The sequence below is a fragment of the Panulirus ornatus genome, chromosome 66, assembly GCF_036320965.1.
Source record: "Panulirus ornatus isolate Po-2019 chromosome 66, ASM3632096v1, whole genome shotgun sequence".
Classification (NCBI taxonomy): Eukaryota; Metazoa; Arthropoda; class Malacostraca; order Decapoda; family Palinuridae; genus Panulirus; species Panulirus ornatus.
Window position 1 is genome coordinate 1845033 of NC_092289.1, and position 18154 is coordinate 1863186.

Below are 18154 nucleotides of genomic sequence, written 5' to 3' on the forward strand. Positions count from 1 at the left end.
GGAACACTCAAGATTAAAAGGTCTAAATGCCAGCTGGCAGTCGTCGAATTATTCCTCAAGAGAACTAACTGTCAGAAAACTCTTGATAAAAGTAGTACCACACAAAACTTATGGTCCACCTCAAGGTGAAGTTAACTTCTTGGACAAAAAAATGCTAAGCAGCCAAAGGTGCAGAAACCGCATAACTTAGCGATGCCAATATGCTATCTATGCTAAAACAGAAGGACCCACTGTAAGTCAATTATCCAAGGAGCCAATCAATTTACTTCACAATGGAGAATGTCAAAAGAAAGTACTTGTAAAATGGTGCTCTTAAAAGGAGAGGATTATATTAATAAAATGCTACACTTATTAATGAAAGAGAGGGTTTTATAATTTGACTTTGTAACTATTCTGGTGTTGCTATACTGTAGGTAGTAAAACCGACATTATTCAACATCACAAACGCGAACTTACAAGTTGGAAGCGCCTCCCTCCACCAATCACATCAGAAGGCACCAAATGCGATCATAACTTCACTCTTTCTGATCTTACGGTAGCTAAAGGTTACTTATTTACAAATCTGATTAAAGTAATTTTCTGTAACTGTTTGACTGCATTATGTAAATTGATATTGGAAGCTGTTCAAATATCAATTTCACGCCTGTATATATAAAGGCGATGAACTGAATCAATACTACTCATCAAATTAGCTGGCTCAATGCAGCAAATGTGTGGGTTACATTCGTATATACGAGGTATATATATATAATAATGTATCACATCTATATATATAGCTGTGTTTAACGCCAGGTTCCCCATAATAACGCCATCAGCCCCCGCTGGTAACTGTAACAAGAACAACAGCAGTAACTAGGCTATAATTAGACTAACTTGGTTTGGTGGTCTGCTAATCAAATATTCTGAACTCTCCTGAGGTATCTGCAAGCCACTGTGGTGGAAACACTCGGGTGTTTAAGAATTCCAATGATGCAACAACGCGACTAATGTCTGTTCAGTGGTTGGTTCTTACGTAATGATTTGGATCCGAGAAGAATCAATACGCACAATATAAAAGCAATATATCTTTCGAAATATAGTTTTTCGTTACGATTTGACTGAAAGGTTCCACAGAAAAAAAAATGCGCCAGCTCAAGCTAGTTAGTAACGGCATTTGGCCTCCATTTGTGGACCGTTTATAGGGTAAGACTGAAATGTCCTGATGTATGCAGAAACATGATAAAGGAATAGTTTACTCAGGGTCTGGATCGCTAGCGATTGCATCACTGTGTAAAAGCAAAGTTCTAAAGGATAAATTATAAGGTGGTAAGAATAAACTACGGTTGTAAGAATGACAGAGTTAGAAATATAGTAATCTTTTATCACTTACAGAATCATGTGTCTCGGAAAGCACTAACACTTGAAAAGAATGACAGGCGTATAAGTACGCAGGAAGTAGTGTAAACGTAGTAACACACACACAGCTCGAGCTGCCTGTAATAAGCATGTCAGTGTCAGATAAATGGAACCTTATCAGCGAGCTGTCCACCGAACTGAGGACCACAGCTATATTCCTTCATCAAGCCCGATAACAGTTTCCAAAACTAATACGTGGAACAGTTAGTCAACAGATTCAGTAATTCTAGGTTGGTGGTTACACTATTCATACTCGCTCACTGACGAATCACTACGATGAGAACGCATCCGTTTGCAAAAGGTGTTCTAAGTGACGTTGTTGGTTGTGTCTGCGGTCCTGTGGCTCTTGCGCAAGTCTTCTCTCTCTCCCTCCACCACCTCGTTGCTACCACCAAAGTCCACAGCATCGAGTTAACTCTCGATGCTGGAAATCCACTGAATTTCTTTTAGCAGGGTATCTTTGACATCTTCGGGACCTTGTTGGACGCTTTCACCACCCATACAGGGAGGAGTATCTGCTGTTCCCTATCACTTTGAAACTGCGTTCTCAGATACCCTGCCGACAATACTTTCATATCAGTTCTAATCCATTCACAGAGCGTGAGGATGTCAGTCAAGTGTGCAATACATCTTCAACAGCTGAGAAGTTTGCGTATTCAGTATCTAATGATACTTCTGGTAATCTAATAGTCATTTCCTCAACCTCCTGAAGAACCAGCAAACTTCAGCAGTCATGAGACTACCATCCTTTTTCGCGGCTATAATCAGTTTCAAGAGACATCTTGAGTATCACAACAGCTGACAAACCTGCTCATGTCTCCGCTTTGTGTATCTGTCTCCAACTACAGTGTTGCAGTGTGTGCTGCACTGTTACCAAGATTACGTTCGTGAACCATACGACTGCATTCATTCTGACTATTCTCATCAGCACTGAAAAAAAAAAAAAGATCTGTAACATGTACGTGTCTTACAGGAAAGCTCTCATTGTCATCGCATTCTTACGACAGACTGGCATTACTGAGATATTTACGAAAGTGCAAGCAATCATGCAAATCAACCGAATACACTATTACAACAGTAAAGAGTCAAACTTACATCAGTAAAGAGAGACCGGTACCTACGATTACTGCCGGATATTCGGCACGTATGTCGAGTCCGAGAAGGGTAAATTTGTGCCGATAACCCCAGCAAAATTTATTGTGCACCCCATACTCATCCTAGAGCGGTTGCGCAAAAGGATTACAGGGGGGTCACAAAGGGTCTTAGTCAGACACTAGTGGGTTGATATTACATGTTACAGTTTTCGCCAAAATGCTGCGTCACATGATTACTATGTGGCCGTCGGCAACTCAAGGGTAGGCCATTTTGAAACCTGTTTCTTAACCTACACCTCGAAACTTTGGAAATCTCTATCCTCTCATTTTTTTTTTCTTCACAGTAACTTAAGATCTTGCTCTTCTCAAAAGACAAGTGTTTCACTTCCTCCAAAATCTGTAAATACCTCTAATTGAATCTTGTTTCATAATCCTCTCTACATTTTACTTAAGGCCCGGCCTTGATGTGGACTTTTATCCGTGACTAAAGCCTCTAACGTAAGAAAGGAAAAAAAAAGCCCTGCACTCTCGGGACATAGACGCACACACTAAACATTTTAAGACACTATGGTCCAGACCGGTGGACGTAGCTAGCTTCTCGAGCGGTGCACGAGCCTCATGTAAAGGACTCCAAAAAATGGGGTGTAACTCCAAGATAAGGGGGGGTTTCTTGGGCTGTTTTAAATCAAAGAAATAAATGGTGTCAATCATCAATTAAACCTTGTTTGTGAATCTTACCTGGTGCAACTTCCTTTATTGTGATATCTAAGAACACGTCTGTTGTTGTGACTGAATATCTAAACTAAACTGATAAGTGATGGTAACAAATAGAGTCCTGACTATCAGAATAAATAAAATAGTGCCATATCTGTTTACTGAAGATAACATTCTGACATGTGACTGTATCTGCATAATCTTTGATGGCTATCCACTTAACCTAATCTACTGAAAGGCAGCCACTTGTTTCCAAGGTTAATTACAATGGAAGCTTCCAAACTCTAACTCACTATGCTTTTAGTTAAGGAAAAGTTCAATACATACCTGAGAAATCTTGCCTAGCTTTGTCTTATATTACAGAAAAATCAATTCTACACACACTAAACTGTTTAATCTTACCTTATTCGAGAAGACGGAGGTATTGAATTACTTTAGCAACGTAATGAAATCTCAACCTGAGGTGCAGTTCCGTGCACGATGTTTTCTGCACAAACCAACACGAGTTTAACTGTACCACTGATATCGTCACTTACATTAACAGTCACTGCTCCTCCTGGTTCATATGAATACTGTTCTTCAACACTTTATAGAGTAACCACTGTATTCAAAGAGTCTAAGTCTTCAAAAAAAAAAAACTTATTTACCAAACTTCTACACATAATAAAGACAGACTTCAGCCCACTTCCCCACGACCAGGGAGGCACTGACCTAACCATCTCACACCAGCCAGTATAAACAACATGAATACAAATGGAAATTTCAACTATGTAATTAACACGAATTGTAAACGAAAAACTCCCAAATAATTTCTTTCATAATTTTAGAGACAATAAGAAATATTCAGAGTCATTGTTTAAATATATCGACCCAATAACTAGGCTCGGTACTTTTCTATTAAACGACTTGGTAAACAAACAGACACAGAAGACCAAGCCTCTCGCTTGCAACCCAATATACTATTTGATGGCCTTAATATATATAATTGATATTGTTACATATGATATATTTGGCATTGATACAGTATTTCATACAATCTTACCCAAGAATTTTCCTCACCCTGCAAGTCGTGTCTTCCTTCATGGGAAAATTACCTCAAGAAAAGTAACCAAGATAATTAGGATGCTCTTCACTTATCTTCCCTCAATACAAAAAAAAAAAAAAAGAATAATCTCAAATACAGAATTTTTTGTTCATCAATAACATAGTAAATGTAATCTTAACCCCAGTTTATGTATAAAGACACCAGCAATTAAAGTATATGATGAAGTATATTGAGTTTGATAATAGCCTCCCTCACCTGATTATGAAAGTGGAACATTTAGAGCCGTAGTCCACCACCATAACAAACCTCATCATGGCAACAGCTGCACTAAACCTTCTCCGGAGCAAGTCTCTGGACTCTATAAAGCCTTGCCAGGCACTGTTATGGTTCAATGGGTATTCATGCCATGTAAGTACCTCTTGATGAGGCCTATTGTCAAAATTAATCATGTAATATTTATGTATAAAGCAACAGCATGACATGGTAGTCTCCCTAATTTTAACTACATAATTCCCTGTGACGTAAAAATCTGGGGTAAGGCATCAGTAAATCGAGGTAATTTACCAGTTTGACCGGTATTATGGTATTGACAGAAGAAAAGGGTATGGTTCTAGTTTAAGGGCACCACAGAAATAATTGGACACCATCTGAAGAAAGGCCTATCAATAGACTGGTAAAAGTAGTTTAGTTGGGGAAGATAATTTGAAATATTTAGGCAATGACTGCTATGATGGTCGAGGAAAATGTAAGAGCAAGTGAAACACTACAAGAAATCAACAAAGCTTGTGAAAGCTTAGTATAATACCTGTTTACCCATGTATCAAAACTTCTTTTAGGGAATGGCAGTTTATACTCTGGGTTGGGAAGATAGCCAGGATATATAAATATATATATATATATATATATATATATATATATATATATATATATATATAGCATTAACGGGATGGCCTTGATTAGGGCCTCAGCTGCCCGTGCCATCTCAGCTAACTAAAAGTGTCGCCTTTTTGATTACAAAAATATGCAGTGCATCCGAAAGAAGACACTCGCTTTCTGTGTTCTCTGTTCCACTATTTAGGAATCATTGTTTTCATGAAGAAAAAACTAAGAGGATGTGATATTTCATTTGCATTCTTATAAATTCTGACAGCATCTGTTGGGGTATGTTTCTTATCTGATAATGGAAATTAGGCATTTGTATACTTCACATCAAATCATTTTATCACATCATGTAATTTGTATTTTAACTTTCAAGATGAACAAAGCCTTGTAGGGTTTGAAGAAATGGCCAGGGGATGTGTGTCTTTGGTTGAATAATTTTATCTTTTTTTTTTTTCTTTGATTTTCTGTATCTCTTGCATATTTTGATATTTCATTTAGGGCCTGGCCTCAGATAGGACTTTTGGCCATGACTGGAGCCTGCAACATAAGAAAAGAATCAAGAACTATCTAAGTCTTCTTTGGTGTTAAACTAAGCTCCTGCTTAAGACTAGATTATTCTAATTTCACCCATAGAAATTAATGCATAGTTAAAGGTAAGCATTTTACTCAAACTAGACAAAGGATATTTTCTTCAACAGGACTGGTGTCATATAGAATGATTTACCAATAAAAGTAGTTAAAAGCAACACCATAGACATGTGAAATTAAAGACGAATCTCTCATTTTAAGCCTACAAATGGCGTTATATGTTCCTTTAAAGTTAAAAAGTCTTTATGTTTCTCTACAAGTCATTTGTTTGTATTTCTACTCTCTAAGCCATATGTTTTGATTTATTTTTCTTTCATAGACAGCCTAAAAAGGATCCTGTGTTCTGATTCTGTTTGCATTCATTTATATTCCTTGTATTCATCAGCAATGAAAGCTGAAAAAGAAAAAGTATCAAATCATTTTGCTGAAGCAGAATGTACAGGTAGATATAAACAGAAACAAAAAGCCAATCTTAAACAAAAGAAATTAGCTAAACCTAAATTGTTGCAGCTAAACACAATGCTGTATGAATGGTTCAGATTGAGATGATATAAAGGCACACCAGTTTCAGGTCCATTGCTGATTTTCTTATAGTAATGGGAATTCTTTTTTTTACCTTTGTGAATGTTGAAGCTGTTGTTAGTAGATATACATACACAAGTAAACTATCTAAGAATATTGGCAGAGCATAAAAAAATGTATAAATAAGACTTCAAGGCAAAACACTCCTACAACTGGCATATTATCCTTTTCAACATATCCAAGGTCCGTCAGTTGATGGATGATGGACAAGCTTTACCTTTCCTAAATCATGTACTTTATTTAATATGCATAAACACTTTATGGTATACCATTAATAATGTATACATACTTTGGTCTGAAGAACCTAACTTGCCAAAAGCCTAAATTTATTGATGCCTTCAAGGCAAGTTAATATGAATCTACAGTAATATTTTTGAAGTGTTCCATTGAATCATTCCTGATACCATTTAAGTGCCACATACTCAAACTTGGGTGAGATGTGTAAAGATCTTGAACTTAATATCATTCTTATTTTAGTATGTATACTACCAAATTTGTACTTATTCATGATCTAAAAGGATTTATTTGAGTTTTTTAGCATTTAGATAATAACCTGTAAAATTGTGCTTTTTTATAAGAAAGAGTTAGCAGCATAAAATTAACAGAACTAATTCTTTCAGGATCTTGCTTCAACCAGGGTGGCCATCACAAGGCAGGCCAGTAGTCTGCCAAAGGAGAAGAAAAAGAAGGTGGCCAAAGGCCCTTCACTTGGTGACTTTATTTCAGGAGAGGCATGTATTTTGTCATCTTACAGGGAACACCTTAATGTATGTTGAATAACACATGGGCTATGTATAGAGAGATTGGTGAATTCAGTGAATCTAATACAGTATATACTATATAATGAGAGAAGTCAGTAGTATTCATACATCTTATTAATGCAAGAGTGTCCCTTCAGGTCACAAAGGATATGACTTGGTCAGATTACACTGGAAAGCTGAAGCGAGAGGCAGGAGAAACTGAACGCTTAAGACTTCCACCATGGCTGAAACGAGAAATTCCAATGGGAAAGAATTATAGTAAGGTAGGGAATGTTATTACAGAAGATGCAGTTATCACTCTTTTGTTGCATGGATGATCTTAGTGGAAAGATTTGCATTCTGAATAAATGACAGCTTTGCAAAGAAATCAGAGCATATATGGTGATAAAGAGGATTTAATATGTGGGTTGTAGTGACAAGTAGCAGCCATTCGATTTATGTTAACCTTTGATATTGCTAATTGGCATTGTGACATATGTTAAAATATGATTATGAACAAGAAAAGTGTATGTGAAATGTGAATCAAGGAGGTAGAACAAAAGAGGAACTTTAATACTTAACTGCAAAGAATAAAATAAAAACCACAATCAAGTAATGCATATAAAAAGTTCATTAAATTTATTTGAGAATTTGAGTAAATACTCTGTAATAGTTGGTAGTTGGCTGGCAGCCACTGACAAGGGAGCTATATTACCATTACTACCCATCTGGATATTGGAAGGGTTAGTGACAGCTGTGTAGTGAGCCAGAACTTCAGTGATTGTCAAATTGTATTCCTCTGACCCAGGTAGCTGTCTTTTCTTTCTGCCTCACCCTACAAATGGACTGCTGACATTCTGTCCACAAACAAAATCTTTCCTTGTCACACACAACACTTAACAACACCTCACACAACTCGTAGATTTTCCTGTAGTGAGTGCTATGCACTAGCCATGCCTTTGGCCTGCCTGTTATAAAGATGGAGACTCCTGTTTTGCTGTGGCCACTCCTAAGAAGGAGTTCCCAGAGGAAACAGTTAACAAGAGATATAGATAGATAGAAAGTAAATACTTTACAGTACTATGACATAAAAAGTACAAGTAATTGAAAAATAAATATATGTTTGTATGTATATTTGCATGCATAAAAAGTACAAATGAAAAACAGATATAAGTTTGTATGTATATTTGCATGCATAAAAAGTACAAATGAAAAACAGATATATGTTTGTATGTATATTTGCATGTGCTATGTATTTTTATGTGTATGTTTTCTACTCTGTTGTTTTAGAGTAAGAAACAATCAATTGGACTGATTTTTAATTGTGTAGATGAAGCTATTCACTGTTTTGATGTCTTTTGAGGCTTAAAGGAATATCTTTTAGTTAAAAAATGCCTCCATGTTGTATTTTAATTATTCCTTACTTTAATTGCACCTCACCATGGAAATTTTGGCTTAGTTGAAGGCTGACCTCCGTGGGCTTAACCTCCACACAGTCTGTGAAGAAGCTCGATGTCCAAATATTGGTGAATGCTGGGGTGGTAATGAAGATAGTGTCTCAACTGCAACTATAATGGTTAGTGGAGTACATATGAAATGTTATTCACATTCTTTTCATGTTATCTTTATCTTTTACTCTGGAAATTTAACATTTGTAGAAATTATGTCTTATATTTTTTAATATAAGTATAGCAGGAGTGCTTCTTTTTCATCTGTACCTTTTGAATTAAAGTAGATATGTACAACTCTGGGAGTGGATCTGGCAGCGGATGGAACCATGGAAGCGGAAGTGGATCATAGGGTGGGGGAGGGGGCGAAAATTCTGGGAGCCTTGAAGAATGTGTGGAAGTCGAGAACATTATCTCGGAAAGCAAAAATGGGTATGTTTGAAGGAATAGTGGTTCCAACAATGTTGTATGGTTGCGAGGCGTGGGCTATGGATAGAGTTGTGCGCAGGAGGATGGATGTGCTGGAAATGAGATGTTTGAGGACAATGTGTGGTGTGAGGTGGTTTGATCGAGTAAGTAACGTAAGGGTAAGAGAGATGTGTGGAAATAAAAAGAGCGTGGTTGAGAGAGCAGAAGAGGGTGTTTTGAAATGGTTTGGGCACATGGAGAGAATGAGTGAGGAAAGATTGACCAAGAGGATATATGTGTCGGAGGTGGAGGGAACGAGGAGAAGAGGGAGACCAAATTGGAGGTGGAAAGATGGAGTGAAAAAGATTTTGTGTGATCGGGGCCTGAACATGCAGGAGGGTGAAAGGAGGGCAAGGAATAGAGTGAATTAGAGCGATGTGGTATACCGGGGTTGACGTGCTGTCAGTGGATTGAATCGGGGCATGTGAAGCGTCTGGGGTAAACCATGGAAAGCTGTGTAGGTATGTATATTTGCGTGTGTGGACGTATGTATATACATGTGTGTGGGGGTGGGTTGGGCCATGTCTTTCGTCTGTTTCCTTGCGCTACCTCGCAAACGCGGGAGACAGTGACAAAGCAAAAAAAAAAAAAAAAAAAAAAAATGTACAACTCAGGCTACTTTTTATTTGTTTTGATTCTGGGTTACTAAGGTGGGAGGGGGAGGGACAGTTAGATATTAAAATGTATTCTATTGCTACACTTCTTGATGTTATGAAAGTGTGTTTTATTTGACAGCTGATGGGAGACACTTGTACTCGTGGTTGTAGGTTCTGTTCTGTGAAGACAGCTCGCAAGCCACCACCTTTAGACCCTATGGAACCTGTCAATACTGCTACAGCAATTGCCACATGGGGTCTCAACTATGTTGTTTTAACCTCTGTAGATCGAGATGGTAAAGGGATATTTTTGGTATTGTGTCTTGGTATATTTTTTACTTTTATGTATATGGATATAGCATTTTCTATTAGGGAGCATGATACGGCATGCACTTTGTTAATGTAGAACCAGTGATGCCTTTTAGTGAGTACTTTAGCATAATGTGGCTGTTGTGTTGTGAATTAGTTACAAAAAACTACAGTGTGTAAAGCATGTGTACAAGTCAGAAGGGAGGAGAGTGAATGGTACCATATGAAGGTTGGTTTGGAGCAGGGGTATTTGATATCACCATAGTTATTGATAAGTTTATGAGTGGGATAGTGAGGGATGTAAAAAAGAGAGTCTTGGAAAGAGGAGCAGGTATGCCATCATTTGGATGTGAAAGGGCTTGGGGAGTGAGTAAGTTGTTGTTTTCTGATGGTCCTGCACTGGTGGTAGATTTGAGCGAGAAACTACAGAAGTCAGTGACTGAGTTTGGAAGTTTGTGAAAGGAGGAAATTGAGAGTAAATGTGAATAAAGGCAAGATTAATAGGTTTAGCAGGGATGAGAGACAAGGTAGATGGGACGTAAGTTTACATGGAGAAAAATTGGAGGAAATAAAGCATTTTAGATACCTGGGAGTGGCATGGTGGACCTGTCAGTGAATGGATCCATGGCAGTGGAAGTAAATCAAAGGGGAGGAGAGGGGGCAAAGGTTCTGGGAGTGCTGAAGAACATGTGGAGAGAACATTATTTGGGAGGGCAAAAATGGGTACGTTTTAAGGTATGTTAGTCGCAACAATATTATATGGATGTGAGGCAGGCTATAGAGAAGGCTGTGTGGAGGAGGGTGGATGTGTTGGAAATGAAATGTTTAAGGAGAATATGTGGTGTAAGGTGGTTTGGTCTAGTGAGTAACGAAATGGTAAGAGAAAGGTGTGGTAATAGATTGAGTGTGGTCGACAGAGCTAAAGAAAGTTTACTGAAATGGTTTGGACATATGGGGAGAATGAGTGAGGAAAGGTTGACAAAGAGGATAAATGCATCAGAAGTGGAGGGAACAAAGAGAACAGGGAGAACAAATTGGAGATGGATGGATGGAGTAAAAGAAAATTTGACCAGTCAGGGCCTGAACATGCAGGAGGGTGAAAGACATGCACGGAATAGACTAGATTGGAATAATGTGGTATACAGGGGTTGACTTGCTCTCAGTGGACTGAACCAGGACATGTGAAGCATCTGGGGTAAACTGTGGATAAGTCTGTGGGGCCTGGTTGTGGATAGGGAGCTGTGGTTTTGGTGCATTACACATAATAACTAGAGAACTTATGTGAGCAGATGTGGCTTTTCTTCATCAGTTCTTGTAGCTACCTCACTAATGTGGGAAATGGCAATCAAGTATGAAAAAATAAAACTAAGATGTAATGTACTTGGTTACATGAGAGATATTGCTAATATATAGCAAAACAAAAGTCTGCACTGTTTAGATAACATTCAGTACAGTATGATTAGTAACACTAGTTAGGTTGAAGCTTTATTATCTCTTAAACCTAGCAACATGTGCCACAAAAACATTATATTTACAACTGGGAAGAAATGCCATAACTATCATTTTCCATATACTGTAGTACAGTGTCGCAGGGGGTCTTTAGCATTACATGTACAGATTCCCGCTTCCCTTTTTCATTAAGTTGAAAGCCACACTTTTTGATATGTAGAGGTGATTCTTTTCCTTAACTACAGTTAGCACTGGAAAAGTATCCTCGTGTCTCAGTTGCCTATATAGCATGATGGGGGAGGATATGACCTGGCATGTGTACCTATATTGATTATGGCTAATCAGTGATAGATTTGGGGGCATAGATGATGGTGATAACAATACATTGGATCTTGAACTGTTAACACTGGGAACACTTCTTTTTGTATCAGTAATTCATTAATGGAGGAGGAGAAGAAAGATGTACGAATCAGCACGAATCAACAAATGTGATAAGCTGAGCATGCACAGCATGCCAAATTTAAATGTCTGTTTAGTAACAACTACAGATACTTTACCAGATTTTCAATCGTCTTTAACTATTACCCAGAATAGCAAGGTACTTCCAAAAATGGCCTCATTTGCTCACATCCACTCTCAAGGTGTCATGTATAATGCTCCAAAACCAGAGCCCCTTATCCACATACTAGGCACCACAGACTTTTTCATGGTAACCCTGACTGCAACAAATTCCCTGGTACAGTCCATTGAGAACATGTTTCCCTTTATAGAACACATTGCTCCAATTCGCTCTATCCTATGCACAACTCATACCCTCTTGCATGTTGAGGCTCCAGTCACTCAAAGCATCTTTCACTCATCTATCTCAGTTATTTTTTTTATCACCGACTACCTAGAATGATCGATAACTAGGGCTTGCTCATTTGTTCTGATATTATTTGTATTATTATTTACCTCTCTGAGTATCATAATAGATATGATTCTTAGTCCTATATTTTATTATTATGTAACTTGTTACATAAAATTTTTTACCTTGCAATATTACTCTATGTTTTTCCATACATGATTACCGTTTCCTGCTTTAGTGAGTTAGCACTAGGAATAGACAAAGAAAGGCCACATCCACTCGATTCCATTCTATATCTGTAATGTATAATGCACTGACATCACAGCTTCCTATCCATGACTGTAGGAATAAATCATGTTCATATATTAATAGTCTTTTGTTTATGAACCTCCCAGGAGTAAATGTGTTTACTTGACAAGAAAGAGAAGAGGCTAATATTGATAAACAGAGAGAGGGTGGGGACACATTAACAAATTGATGCCAACCAAACATCAACAGATATTTCTACACAAATTTCCATTTGCATGAATCCTGCAGGTTACCTAAAAAAAAAATAGTTCATTCTGCAATGAAAATCATATTCAACAACTCAAAATACAGATGTAGAATACAAATGAATGACAAGATGTATGAGTGGCAGCCTACATGTCATATGTATCAAGTAGGTCGCCACAGGCTGATTTTAGTACCTTTTGAATATAAAGCAACCCAGACTTATACACACTTGCATATGGATTTTAGTGGCCAAAATGTACTTTTACATGTAATATGAATATTTTTAGGACAGGAAGAGAAATTTTCATATCTTGAAAATCGTTTTGGGTAAGGAATCAGCTGTGAACATGAAGACGTTGAGAAAAATTAACTTCTGATATGGTAGTGTCCACTGATTTAAATGTTTTTTAACATCCATAATACCACTTCATGAAATTCTTCATGCATTTCTGCCATTTGTGGTAGATATTGTATGAAGACTTTAGAGTAGACTTTCATTATTGACTAAAGATACTGGAGATGGAAAAGTTTTAACTATACTGTTTTATAAACATAACTTTTAAAATTGATTCCCCCATGTCCACAGATATTCCAGATGGTGGTTCATCCCACTTTGCAGAAACTGTGAAGGAATTGAAAAGGCAGTAAGTGATTTTTCATTTTGTTCCAAATGAAAGTTTCACTTCATCCATAAATTTATTTGCAGTTCCAAATAATTACCTAAGTTTCCTGTACTTCATGCATATAGACATTGTTTTGGACTATAAATTATAAAATGAATTCCAGAAATATGACAGTGGCCTCAAATGGCTTGTTACTAATAGGCCTTTATTGAACATGTTAATAAACATCTATGATTACATAGTCCCATCAAAAAATGGCACCTCAGCTTGATATGCTTGTCATGTATTTGAAATATGGATTTCAGAACAAACCTTTTCTTTAGAAATATAGGTCTTTGTTTTGTTGTTTTGCTGATTAAAGATGAGTACGAGTAGTTGCCAATTTTATTCAGTTGATATTTTGTTCACTATGCACCCAGTACTGCTATCTGATTAAGATGCAGTACCCTTAACTTGACTCTCAAGCTTAGAAAATCATTCATGATCTGAGAGACTTTTCAAGTTTCACTTGGTTTGACATCAGGATATACATCATGCTACTTACATTGATGGTTGATTTGCTGTGGACGTGTAGGCCAATTTTGTTTCCAGGAAGGCAGAGCATCTTGAAGTTGTAGTGGGACTATGTAATGATGGGATTGAGCAGTAGGGTAAATTTTTGTTTGGGGGCCTACAAATTGCTTATCACTTTGTCACATATGGTGTCTTAGGTTCCAATATACTACATTTCTTTATCTATTTATTATACTTTGTCGCTGTCTCCCGCATTAGCGAGGTAGCACAAGGAAATAGTTGAAAGAATGGCCCAACCCACCCACATACACATGTATATACATACACGTCCACACACGCACATATACATACCTATACATTTCAACGTATACATATATATATAAATATATATACATACACAGACATATACATATATACACATGTACAAAATTCATACTTGCTGCCTTTATTCATTCCCATCGCCACCCAACCACACATGAAATGACACTCCTACTCCCCCTACACACGCACAAGGTAGTGCTAGGAAAAGACAACAAAGGCCACATTTGTTCACACTCAGTCTCTAGCTGTCATGTATAATGCACCGAAACCAATATACTATCTGTAGGTATTTTATATTATTTATTTATATACATATATACATACAGCGTGGTTGAGAGAGCAGAAGAGGGTGTTTTGAAGTGGTTTGGGCACATGGAGAGAATGAGTGAGGAAAGATTGACCAAGAGGATATATGTGTCGGAGGTGGAGGGAACGAGGAGAAGTGGGAGACCAAATTGGAGATGGAAAGATGGAGTAAAAAAGATTTTGTGTGATCGGGGCCTGAACATGCAGGAGGGTGAAAGGAGGGCAAGGAATAGAGTGAATTGGATCGATGTGGTATACCGGGGTTGACGTGCTGTCAGTGGATTGAATCAGGGCATGTGAAGCGTCTGGGGTAAACCATGGAAAGCTGTGTAGGTATGTATATTTGCGTGTGTGGACATATGTATATACATGTGTATGGAGGTGGGTTGGGCCATTTCTTTCGTCTGTTTCCTTGCGCTGCCTCGCAAACGCGGGAGACAGCGGCAAAAAGAAAAAAAAAAATATATACATACATATACATACACAGACATACACATATATACACATGTACATATTCATACTTGCTTGCCTTCATATCTGTAGGTATTTCTGTGTAATCTGTAGTCCAAAATGATGGTTGAGCAAGACATAAAAAGTCTCAGATCAAAATTGATTTCTCCAGTCATGCTGTATTTAGATACATACACATAATGTACATTAAAAGTTTAAACATCTTTAGATATTATTTGACTTAGGATAGTTGTTCCTTCATGTAGTATTTTCATCTGCATTTATGTAATATAGTATATATTAATATATGACATCACAGGAACTCTTCAATATTGGTGGAGTGTCTTGTACCAGACTTCAGAGGTGACAAAAGCTGCATAGCAATTATTGCCACATCTGGTCTAGACGTATTTGCACATAACATTGAAACTGTTGAAGCTTTGACACCTCGTGTACGTGATCCTAGAGCAAAATACAGGTAAGTGTATTTATGTACTTAGTTTATTTTCTAGGCTGGCAGTAGTTTATCCCTTTACTATCTGTTTTTGTATTATTGTACTTAATCTTCATCTGTTAATGAGTGCTTATTGCTTGTGCATTGCAAAAGTGTATTGAGGTGAAGTTATTGAGAACTTGGTGCAAACGTTGGGAGCCTGGCATGAGGATTATAATCATTGTAACATGCCAGTGTAATGTATTTTTACATAAATCAACACTTTTTTAAGCTGTATTTCTTATTTGAATACTTATATTAATTTTGCTCCTTTATTTTACCCTATATTTCTTAGCTTTTATGCTTGTATATGAAAAATTAGGGTGAGAATTTTCTCCCAGGAACATAATCCTCCACCCTTGTTCCATTGAATTCTCTGGTAAATAGGCTTCACTATCTGATTATTCTGCTAGCTTACATTATCCAGGAACACATCTTCAGTAGGAAGCAGTGACTAGATATATGATCTACTTTAACCAAAGCCTACCATCCACAGCCAAGCCCCACAGATTATTCGATGACTTGTCTTCAGCTCTTCATATACCTATGGTTCATCCCTTAATTATGCAATGTTTTTCAAATACCAAATCAAACCAATTCACTCTGTCCAAATCACTTGCATAGATTCCTGCAGCTTGTTTCGTGCTCAAAAATATTCGTATTGAGGCCTTCTTTCACTGTGCGCCATCCTCAGTACTAACATTTACTTAGGTAAAGTTTCATTAACCATGTATGTACCTGGTACATCCATTTAACATAATACATGTGACTTCAGGCAGTCTTTAGAAGTTTTGGAGCATGCCAAGCTGGTGAAATCAGACTTAGTGACGAAATCATCTATTATGCTGGGACTCGGAGAGACAGATGATGAAGTTTTGCAGACTATGAAAGGTAGGTAAATGATTTCTTGGGATGTTAAAGTTAAACCTTATGACAGATGCTATGATTAATTACTTGAGATATGCTTAAACTAAGTTCATGTTTTTCTGTTTTATAATAAAAGCTGGTGTGTTTTTAGCTATAAACCATGATAAAGTAGATTCCTCTTTGGATATTATTTCTCTCCCTTTCTGATGCCATGATGCTGCTGATCTCTCCCTCTTTTACTGGTATTATTTAGGCCATTATTGTCATAAGCTGTTTGCATGTCAAAGGTTTATGCAACACTCACAGCTTGTTGCTGCTTCTCGGTTTTTGTGTAGACTGGCCACTCAGAAATTAACTTATGCCTCCTTCTTCCCTTAAACATTGTTATTTCCTTGGGCAACTGTGGTTAAATAATCAACTACCTACCTATTATCCATATACCTACCTAATATCTATAAATCCATCACAGTCATCGGGATTTATAGATAAATATTGTAATCGATTATTTCCTTTACTTTGCAGATTTACGTAGTGTTGGGGTGGACTGTATTACTCTTGGGCAGTACATGCAGCCAACCAAGCGACATCTTAGAGTTGCAGAGTATGTCACACCCGAGAAATACCAATACTGGGAGGAAATTGGAAAGAGCTTAGGATTTCTTTACACTGCCAGTGGACCATTAGTACGATCATCTTACCGAGCTGGTGAATTCTTCTTGAAGAATCTTCTTATGGAAAGAAAACAAAATAAAGGCCATTAGTTACATATTGATTGATTCTGTCTTATAAAGTTGAATTTCATTGGGTTGATATATTTCATATGTATAATTGCTGTCGGTACTCAATAATCTGTATATATATATAGCATGTTTTCTGACAGTATAAATGCAGATATCAGGCACTGCTGAGTGTATGTTTACTTACTATTAAACAGTGTTGATTTAAGGCTGATGTTGATTGCTTCATTGTACCTTTAATAATCTTTTCAGAGCATTTTATCCTTATAAGTGATGTAAGATTGAATATTGAAAACTTCATGAAAATCATCTTATTGCCTCTGAAGTAATAGGTATTGAGAGCATGCTCCTTTTCCTTGCATGCAATATAACAATTGACTGCAGGGTTACTTACTGTTTGGGAATAATTTCCAATGTGATGTCACATTGTCATCACAAATTTGCAAGACAGTAGCACTACCTTTCATATTCAGTAAGTGAATGCAATCAATGTTCAAACATCTAAGACTGATGACATCTTTCATCTGAATTTATTGGCCTTCTACCACTCATTGAAGAGTAAACATAATAGTTTACTGAAGGGGGAGGCATTGCCCCTCTCCATGAGGGCAATAGAAGTAGTTTTCTTTGCATAACTGGGAGCCCTGCTGCCTCTGGGAAACTGCACTGCAATTGCCCTCTGCCAGTGATCTATCAAAGGTGAGGTACAAAAGCATAAAAAAAGCACTCTTGTCTATCAATTATGCTGAGGAGTAAAAGGGATGAATAATTGAAGGTGGTGGCACTGAATTAAATGGTATGGCTGGGAAAGAGCTTATGGAGAAATTCAAAAGTTATAGTTTGGATGTACTGGGGATTGGATGAACCCAAATCCTTGGGCAGGGTGTATGGAGTGAAAATGGAAATAATGAATGCAAGTTATGGGAGGGTTTTGAAGGGGGGGATGGTATGGACAGGAGTGAATGAAATTTATTTGGGAGGAAGGAAAAAAAAGGAGGTGCAATTCTACTACCACTGAGAGTATGAAAGGGTGTTCAGGAACATTGGAATAATGAAGTATGCATAGGTACCTCTGAATATGAAGACTGCAAAGTAAGGATGAAATTAAGCATTTCTGGAGAAATTTGAATGACTCTATAAATGGTTTTGAGAATGAGAGAAAGTTGGTTGTAATGGATGATATGCATGCAAA

General features: G+C 37.3%; 2 protein-coding genes across 2 annotated transcripts in view; one reads left to right on the forward strand and one right to left on the reverse strand.

The window, feature by feature from the left end:
- The window catches only part of fid (fire dancer), a 227176-nt gene extending 223112 nt beyond the window's left edge, over nucleotides 1–4064 (reverse strand). The window contains exon 1 of the mRNA XM_071658267.1: nucleotides 3606–4064. The gene's annotated coding sequence lies outside the window, so the exon portion shown is untranslated. The remainder of the gene's footprint in view (nucleotides 1–3605) is intronic.
- Nucleotides 4065–4499: 435 nt separating this feature from the next.
- On the forward strand, nucleotides 4500–17176 carry Las (lipoyl synthase, mitochondrial). The gene is made up of 9 exons (XM_071658274.1): nucleotides 4500–4656; nucleotides 6921–7031; nucleotides 7199–7324; nucleotides 8500–8616; nucleotides 9692–9848; nucleotides 13239–13296; nucleotides 15185–15343; nucleotides 16134–16249; nucleotides 16748–17176. The coding sequence occupies exons 1-9, from the start codon at nucleotides 4561–4563 to the stop codon at nucleotides 16984–16986; spliced, it is 1179 nt and encodes a 392-aa protein (XP_071514375.1). The 5' UTR covers nucleotides 4500–4560; the 3' UTR covers nucleotides 16987–17176.
- Nucleotides 17177–18154: the final 978 nt, after the last annotated feature.